General features: G+C 42.6%; 1 protein-coding gene across 2 annotated transcripts in view; it reads right to left on the reverse strand.

The window, feature by feature from the left end:
* TBC1D4 (TBC1 domain family member 4) overlaps positions 1-999 on the reverse strand; it is a 109,009-nt gene extending 108,010 nt beyond the window's left edge. Inside the window, exon 1 of one of the 2 annotated variants that reach the window (XM_071741087.1) lies at positions 301-999. In XM_071741087.1, the coding sequence (XP_071597188.1) occupies positions 301-810 (510 nt within the window). In that variant the 5' untranslated portion in view covers positions 811-999. The remainder of the gene's footprint in view (positions 1-300) is intronic. The other variant, XM_071741078.1, reaches the window with a different exon arrangement.
* Positions 1,000-9,791: the final 8,792 nt, after the last annotated feature.

Consider the following 9,791-nt stretch of genomic DNA (forward strand, 5'->3'; position numbering starts at 1 on the left):
GGAGTTTCCTCTCCCCACCCCCCTTTCTGCGGATCCCGAGGGCGCTGCAGCCGCCTGATCAGCTCGGCGCGGTGCAGCCCCGGGACAGCTGCCCCCGGGGAGAGCCCAGAGGGCACAGGCAGTCCCGGGTGGTCTCCCCAGGGATGGGTGTGTGGGCGAAGGGGGAGGGAGGGGGGCAACGCCGCCTTGCCCCGTCGGAGCACGCTCCGGTGCTGTCGGGCGAGGGGGTAAGAAGCAAAACGGGGGTTGGGGAGGGAATCCCGGGAGACGCCCCCTCCCTCTGCCCCCGCCGCCACTCGCCTGGTTGGGGTCGGTGGCCCGGAAGACGTGGCAGGCCACGGGGGAGTCAGGGTTGTCGGGCTGCGCCTTGATCAGGTAGGCGAAGTAGGTGAGGTCGTGGCTGTTGTGGACGAAGCGGGTGATGTGCTGCGCCTTGTGCTCGAAGATGAAGACGGTGGACGCGGGGCTGGCGGGGCCGGAGCCAGAGCCAGAGCTGGAGCCGGTGCCGGCGGGCCGGCCGGGGCTGGCGGGTCCGGCGGGCACGCAGCGCAGCGTGGGCGAGCCCAGCAGCAGCAGCACCTCTCGGGCCGGCACCCCGCTGCCCAGGGTGCTTGCGGGCTCCAGCCGCTGCCCTCGGCGGCGGATCTCTGCCATCAGCCAGGGCAGCATGGGCAGCGTGGTCCGCCTGTCCAGGCACGACCACCCCACGTACCACAGCCTGAAGCGCTTCTCCCCCGCCGGGGCCGGCTGCGGCTCGGGCTCCGGCTCCAGGGGGTGGGAGAGCGACTCGCCCTCCTCTCGCTTCTCCATGGCGGGTCCCTCGGGCGGAGGGCGCGGCGCTTGGCGGCCGCTTCTCCCGGCGCCAGGTGCAGCCGGCGGGGCCTGGGCTCGGTCGGGGCCGCCGCTAAATGCGCATCCCGCGGGCACGTCCAGAGGAGCGCAGCCGCCTCCTCTTGCCTGCCGGCGCGGGGTCAGCCTTCGGAGAGGGGAAGGACGACCGAGTCACCCCCGCCTACCGCCTCCCTCCTCCTCCTTCTCAACGCCCCGGGGAGGAGCGCAGAAGCTACGCCCCGAACGGTCTCCAAGGCCCGGCCACCCTCGGCCGAGGGGTGGGACGGTACCGCCCCGGCTTCCAAACCAAAATACGACGTGGCCTGGGCTCTGCCAGGTGCTGCCGACGTGCCCCAGCGGCCCCGCGATGGGAAGGGGAAGAAGGTGGTCCGCAAAGAGAGGAAGGTCACCGAGCAGCGGAGGGCAAGGAGCTTGGCAGGCAGCCGGGGCCACCCCCCGCCTGGTTTTCAAAAGCTCGGAAGCTTTTTCCGAGTTGGTTTTGCTTTTGGGGAACTGCAGGGTGTGGGGAGAAGCTTCTCGGAGACGGCGGGCACGGCTCTCCCGCACCGCTGCCGCCCCTCCGGCTTCTCCCCACGCAGGGAAACTGCCTTGTCGCAAACGTGAGGGGGAGGAGGAGGAGGTGCTGCCACGGGCGTGTTACAGCAGTGTCTCCCTCTCTCGTCACTATCCCATCAGAGAGAGTTTAATTAAGACGGATTTTTTTTTTTTTTTAAATCTTTTAGTTGGAGTCTGTCCGCTCCCCCCCCAATCGTCCCTCCACTATCGCGATAACAACGAAAAATCCTCCACCTACTGCGTTTGTTCGTAATTGGTCTGCTCTACCTGAGGAAGGTAGCTGGACAAAGCTTTTCCAGCCATACAGCATCCGTATCCATTTTGTAATTGTCAATTTTAGTGACTGTCCTTGGGTTTACATCTGTAGAGACAGCGGCGGTACTTGCCAGCAGCGTGCTGTTGTGGCAACTGTTTTGACCCTGTCTTGAAAAAAACAATAAATCTGTAGCTTGCAATTTGAGGCTGTGTGCTCAATTATTTGGGAAGAGAGGGGTCATGCAGCACAGAAGGTCAGAATGCACAACAGCCTGAACTGACACAAAAACTGTCACGTTAGCAATATTTTAACAGCGTTACAAGCAACTATGCTCATTTCCTGAGCAAACGCTTTTTTCTCTTCTTTTCCCCACTTTAATCATCTGGTTGAACGCATTTTTATCAGTTGCAATTTTCAGTTGTAATATTTTGACTTGGAAAGACCTCAGATATACCTCTTCCTGTAGCATCTTAGCTGCCCTGTTTTCAAAGCTCATTTTAAGTAAAAAGTCTTATGTGGGCTCAATGCCAGCTCCAGTATTTGCTGCAATAGCACAAGTTAAAGCCAGAATGGAATTGCTTTCTCAAGCTGACTATTTTCACACACTTTAACATACGAACTGTAGTCTTGTGCAGTAGATTTTACAACTGGGGTAGTTAGATTAAAAACGGCCAAATTATTTGGATCACAAACTTAAAAAAATTCTTGTCCCTTCAGTCTGCGCTGTTGGCATTAACCCTTTAACTGAGAACATTATTTGAGATTTTGTGCTCCAGCACTGTGGAATGACAACACTTGGGAGCCACTAGGATCCTCAAAGACCCCACCTGGGAGGATACCCATTCGCTCGCTTCCTGGTAGCAGCTTTGGTGCTGGTTTGGTAGCAGCTTTGGTGCTGGTTTGATGCTGCAGCGAGCTGCTCATTTCCTGCCAGGTCAGTTCTGTCAGCCGCCTCTAATTTAAGTGACAGCTCATCCAGACACTGCTCTTGGCACAAAGGAACAGGGAATTGCTGCCGGGGGGTGACAATGGCAGCAATTCTGTTGGCTCCTTTGGGGAACAGTTGGCGAGATAATTCATCTGGATCGTGAAGCTGCACTTGAGCACAAAGACTGATTGAAACTACCAGGGAAGTGAACCCAAGACTGGATCTGCACTAAAGCGGCGGCGAAACCCCTCACACATTCTGTTGCAATGATTTTAGGTGGGATAATCACGAAATGGCTCTAATGAAGCAGCTCGAGGCTGCAACATACTGAATTGCAGCAGCTGCATACAAACACCATCTCTGAGGCTGTTAGATCCCTTTGTATTATATTCATGTATGACCTACCATAACAAGGTCATGTACAGCTACCTAGGCCTTTAGATGCTGTGGCCACACAAATAATTAATAATAATCAGAGAGACAGTAATGAGATGTTAAAAAAATTTATCAAGAAGAGGCTGAAATTCTTTTAAGCTATCACAGGTCCATGGGTGTTTTCACAGTGTTCAAATTGAATAGGAAGCCTTCACTTGAAGATGCTACAGAGTTGGTTTTTTAGCTGCTAAGGACAGACTTCAATTTTTACAAATTATTTGATCAGGTTGAACTGCAAGAAATAAAATGTGGAAGATTAACCTGAAATTCTTAAATTGTTGCCACTGTGTCAGTAATATAAAGTTGTTCGGTTTCTTCTTCAGTTGGATGATTTGCTTAATATGAGATCTGGTTATTTTGACCTTATTAATTTTTATTATTGAATTCTTTATACAAATCCTTTTTAGCACAAAATTAATCTACATAGACTCTACCACTAATATTTTAACTATGTTCAAAATGTTAATTCTCAGATGTTAATCCAAAGTTTTCATGCTTTCTTCTTGCTTCGGCTTTTTATGTCTCTCTGAATCGATTCTTCATAGTAATCCTTCTTAGCTGTCCATTACCTTTATCCATTTACTTCATCATTTCTTACTTATCCTTTAATCTGCCTACCACTTTTTATCCCCTCATCTCATTAATAGTATTTCATTAGAAATCCAGTCCTTTAATTACGTAACTTTTTTCTTGAAGTCAGTCCCTTTTTCTTCTTTCTGCTCAGTAGTAAGATTTCATGCATCTTTAGGTTAAAACTTCCTAATTTCTCTTGTATTGAGCACAGTATTCCTTTGCTTCCTTACTTCCTACATTAGAGCTTAAAACTATAATGATAACAAAAGCATCTTCTAATTCTCTGCAAAATATAGCTAGGAATTAGCCTAAATGATATCATTCTTAGAGCTCAGTTAATGGGAATTAAGCTTTGGAATAGAGAAGAAAGCAACAACTTTCCATCTTGCCATATTCCTTACTCATGGAGGCTTGAAAATACACACCTGCTGTTGATGAAGGAGCAGTTTCTCTCCACCTCATCCCAAATGGAAAGAAGTGCAGTGACACAGCAGACAAAGCCTCTGACAAGAAGCCTTTTTTTTTTTTTTTTTTTTTTAATTACTATTATTGACCAGGCTTCTTAAAAGCAAATGTTAAATTCAGTGTAAATACTATTTTTTTAAGATCTAAGATACAAAAAGTATTATGCTCAAAGATTGCCGTATTTGTGCTGCAAGTATATGTTCAGTTGGTCAAACAAATAACCTGCCATTGACTGACTAACCAGGCATTACATGCAAAATCTTGCAAAATAATATATAGTATTCAAGTGGTAAAGCAGGGATGCAGTTAAATAAATGTAAGTAAATACCTCTGAGCATTTTGGATTCAACATGCTTGTCAGTGGAGTAGTACATGTTAAGATTCTTTTTCCAAATCAAGTGGGTAAGTGTATTTCCCTCCTGTTTATTAAAGGAAATCTATTTTGTTCATTAAGACAGTATCTCAATGAAGTATATACAGTTTCTGCACATGGGACCACAGCAGGCCTTTCATGTATCATATCTGGATCATCAGTTGATTTTCAGTATTAGAGGATTTAAACCTAAAAAATTGTAAGCAACCACAGTTCTGAGTAATTTCATTAGGAGAGGAGAGACATCTGCATCTCACATGATCAGGCTGTTAATTGCTAGTAATTATTAATCCCCTCAGGCTTTGTAGCCACAATTTTAATTGCAGAAAAAATATTAAGTCATTAGAGTAGCTGTAGACTTGACTTTACAATCCCATAATTTATGCAGAACTTCAATCACCTTGGACTAGAGTACTTTATTTCAGTAATACACCCTGTAACTGGCTTCTCATCCTACTGCTTTTTTAAGATTTCTGTAACCAAGAATTCTCTAAGATTTCAAGGTACATTACTGCATTATTGTTATTTTTAACCAGTAAAATTTTGTTTTACTCTCAGATCACCTTTTAATAAGATCCAAGATACAGACATTTTTACTTTAGAAAAAAATATATCGATTTAAATTACTCTGTCTTATTTTAAGATTTTAATGAATTAACTTTTGGAAATATAATTGCTATTAGCAAGTCAGTTCAGTAGACTGGGAATATTACCAAAGCTTTAAACTTAGGCTGCTACAGAAGCTCTGGTGCCTCTTCTTTCAAGTGTGCAAAAACATCAGTAGAAATAATGAAAGCTGTATATTTTGCAAGATGTATACAAGTTAATATTGTTTAAAATGTAATGGCAAAGTACTGAGAAAGACCTATCAGTCTTGTAGAGACATGTCAATAGCAGGAGATACTCAATGCAATTTTCACACAATAAAAATTATGAAAAATTAATCTGATAGGGGGTAGAGTGGTTTGGTGGTGGTTTTCTTTTTTTTCTTCTCACATGACACTATTCTTTTTTTTTATTGTAATGACAGATTGTAATTTATTCTGCCAATAAAAACCACTACAAAACAGATTTAGGGAAGCCAGAATGAGCACAGTTTTTAAGAGAATCATCCCTAGCTAGGAATGTCATAAAATTCTCTAGAACTTAAGCAACCCACTGCATTTTATGTCTGTGTTCAGTGTATGACAATTCAATTTTAAGTAGCACTGATTAAGAGAGACAATTGATTATTATACTTCTCTTCAAAGAAGCTTTTGATTTAGGAACAGATTCCCATTTTTGTTATATTTTTTCATGTAACAATCATCCCATGAAACTTTCTGACAAAGTAGACTTTAAATTCAGAAAAGAAAAAAAATGCTTTCTGTTTAAAACTAAGTTAAAACTTAGTTTAACTAAGTTTTAAACTGAAGTTCTGTGTGTTTACATGTGATCACAGCATCTTTCCAGGTGAGAACATTTGAATTTTTTACATTTTTTTCTAAGGTCTCTCTGAAAAAAAAGGTATTGGATCATTTACTAAAATCCCTGTTTTCATGATAATACAGGGTTTGGTGGCTGTTAGCAGCTCAGGCCAGTTGCACAGTTATTGCAGGAAATAGAGCAACTTTTGCAACAAGACCTTCCACATTCCCAATTATTTCTGCTTTTAAAGTAAGGAAATTTATTTCCTACTATTCCTAGACCACTGCAGTAATGTACAAAAAAGAATAAAAACGAGGAAGAGGAGAGTACTGCAGTTGCTGGAGTCTACTCTTCCCAACATAGCCCACTACATTTCTACCTCATTTCGTGATTTAGAAGGGATCCTGGGTCTCCTCTAACACTCCAGAAACAGAAACCAAGTGAGGATTTCCTGTCATTGCCAAAGGCAAAAGGAACATCTTGCTATTATTCCACAAATATATCATTACAAAGTATTAACAGTAGGCTAGAAAGGTCACCAGATCCCTTGTAGAGTGCAGAAATAATACGGAACTTGGATGCTTTGGAAGGCAAGAATACTTCAACTTCAAAGGTCACTAATTACAACTCTTCAAGAGGAAAATGCAAATGCAATTAAGACTTCAACAGAGGATGACTCTTGAAAATGTCATTGCAACTTCATAATGCAGTACTACATGTCTGGTCAGAGAAGCTACCATCAAAAACAGAACACTTGGTAGTCCCGACACAATACCAAGAATGGTGCCAGCATAGCTGCCAAAAAAACCCAAAGCAAAACAAAAACTAAAATCCAAACAAAAAACCCACAAAAAACCAGCAACCAAAAAAACCCAACAATAAAACCCCCAACACAATAGATGGAAATCTTCTTTTTTATTGTCCTTGACTCTCTCCTAGGTAAATCAGCATCTGTTGTCATGACTCAAAGTTGACTGCTGAGAATCTCTCATCTTCCCACATTCCCAACTGTGAGAAGCAGCACTGCACAGCACAACAGTGATTCACACAAGGCACGTGCTTACATTCCTCTACTCATTTTAAACGTAAACTTTCACACCCCTCTCAAGCTTCATCGGTGGCTGCAGCATCCAGTACTTGCTGGTTCAGAAGAATCACTAGGAAGGAAGCTTATCTTTCTTTACTTTGGCTATGGTCTCAGATCAATTTTTAATTTTATTTAAAAATGTGTGTAACCTGCTGAAGACACGACAGCAATGACATTCTGGCACCATTAGTGGGGAAAAGCAAAATTATTTGCAGCGTCTGTATTGCCAAGAACATTGGAATATTGGTTTTGAGATTCAGAGAGAATTCACAGGGGAATTAAGCAACATTCAATGGCAGGTTAAGTGTGTGCCCAAGCATGACACAAAGCACTGAAAATTAGGCTGCATAACAAAATACAGAGGAAGAACTCCAGAGTAATTAAACTGCATGCAAACACTGATGTGTTTAATAATTAACACAGAAGTTAAGAGTATTTCCTTACAATGTAAGAAGCAGGATGGAAGCTATGGTGACATGAATGTGTACACTTCCAGGTATAAACTGAACAGGGAAAAAAACCACCAGTCCTTATCCCAGTGTCAGGTCTACTTTCAAAAGGATTACTGTGCATCGAGGGTGTATGTAGCAGTGCCACCTGGTGACCACAGTTTTGACAAATTCCTCTTCCAGACCATATGTAGCACAGGAACATACTACATGAAATAGAATTTTCCTTCTCTTTTTAATATGCACATTAAAGCTTACTGTTCCAAAGATCAGCATGTAAACTACAAAACCGACGCTAAAATTTCCGATTTACAAATGTAACAATATTTGTAATGTAAATACTAACAGACAATTTGGAAACTATGACACCTATACATACTGAATGGAAATTGTTCTCAAGTTAGGACAGTTAGGTTGTAATTAGCCATAGAAGGAAAACAGTGCAAGGAAGAGGAAACCCAGAAACACTAAATTTAGCCTTCATGGAGAAGATCAGCAATCTCAGCTGCCTTCTTATTAATAAATAATTAACAGACATATCCCACTAACTCAGTTCAAATGGCAGCTCATTTCTCCACCTTCTCTCAGAAAAGCCTCGGAAACAAGACCTGGGAAGGCTTTCAAAGCATCCAGGACTGGGGATGAGGAGAGCTGAGCATCCTCCCTTTAACATGCACAAATCCTCATGCACCAAAAATGGAGTTGTTTGACCATGTGTGGACAGTGCTGTACAGTAGAAGCAAAAGTAAAGGAAACATTTGGCCAAAAGTGCACAGTGACAAGCAAATCCAGTTGTTTATGAGGTGAGGGAGCCTCAGGAGTGTAGCAGCAGATCATGCAAGCTCAACCCAAATTGAGGCACTGGTTGTGTCATGTACTGACCTGCACAGATCCAGCTTCCTGAGCGACTGCCTGGTTAAGCCAGGGCCCAAGCAACAGACCTGGAACATTCTACTGAAAATCTGCCTAGGAAACAAACTACCACGGTCAACCACAGGGTACTGGATAGGATAGAGGCCTTCGAAATTTTCAGGCCCTCCTGTTCTGCAGAGATGGGGTATTTTTTCCCTGCCAGTAGATTAAATGACTCAGGTACTTCATGTGTTATTCCAGTACCCACAAGGGCTAAATAGATGAATCCTGCACGAGTCTGCAAAGGAGTGGAAATTACCCTCATTATGCATAGTTGAGGGTAATAAAACATTAAAATGCAATAGGGAACAAGGCAAGCAAGAAGAAACAACATTCTTCCTCTACCCTAATTTATCATCTCTACTTTTTTTAATTTGTCCAAGCTAATGTCTCTTTTAGGTGTTAAAATAGGGTGCAAAGGCTTGAAAACTGGAAGGCAAAAAAAGAGTGGGTTTGCAGCAAACAATAAGGTTACATTCCTTTAAAAGGTGGTAAAAGAAAGGCAGTACAATTTAGTGAAAATAGGAACAGAAACATGCTTTTACACTGGCCATGACTAGGCCAAAGTGTACAGAAGTTAATGTATTTATTAAATGTATTTATTGCACACTAGTGCACAGGCATGACTACAGCCATTTGTGCACTTTCTCTGGGCCTTTCTACAAATTTTTCTACAAATGGGCTGGTGTGCTTGAAACTAAGGCAAAAAACCCCCAAACCAACAAAAAGGATCATGTGATGAAGACAACAGTCATTACCAAGAAGTTCCTTCATTATTCCCTTCCTTGGGTTTATTTACCATACAAGACCCTTTTTATCCTCCCCCTTGCTTCCTCTTGCTCTGTTCCAGGCAAATGTTGAAAAAAGAGTAACTGTGTTTAGGAGACAAGTAAACTATTAAGGACAGAAAACCATGTGAATGCAATTTCCTGCAAAGTTTCATTCATCTCATATGTTCTGTGTCTTTTTCTGGTTCAATACAATATTTTGTCTAGCTATAAGTAATTGGTACCAATATTCCTTTCAACCTGCAGTTATCCCTCATCTCAGAGAAAGACTGCACTTATCTGAACTTCATCCTAGTTTAAGAAGGGAGTAAGTTAAGTCATAGCCTAATCCTAAACTTTACCCATTCTAGTATTTATGAGCTAGAATTTCATGCAGGAGGCTTAAAACAAAATAGAGAACATCTGTTACCTATATGTTTAATGACTGCTTGTGGACTTAAAAAAATATTCACGTTATACAATTTTGTATCTATCAACAAGTGGAATTAGGAACAGGCAAGGACATATCATCTGGTTTCTGCTCTTACAGACAAACAATCCAACAGCCTGTTTGAACACGTTAATATTGCTACCTTGCAAACTGTTAGGGTTTTAGTTTGGGGGTTTTTTTTGTTTCGCTGTTCTTTTGTTTTTTTTTTAATAAAGTACTTAATTATTCCATTATATTCCAGTATAGGAATTCCTACTGATAGACATCAGGACAAATCTCAG

The sequence above is a fragment of the Heliangelus exortis genome, chromosome 1, assembly GCF_036169615.1.
Source record: "Heliangelus exortis chromosome 1, bHelExo1.hap1, whole genome shotgun sequence".
Taxonomy (NCBI): Eukaryota; Metazoa; Chordata; class Aves; order Apodiformes; family Trochilidae; genus Heliangelus; species Heliangelus exortis.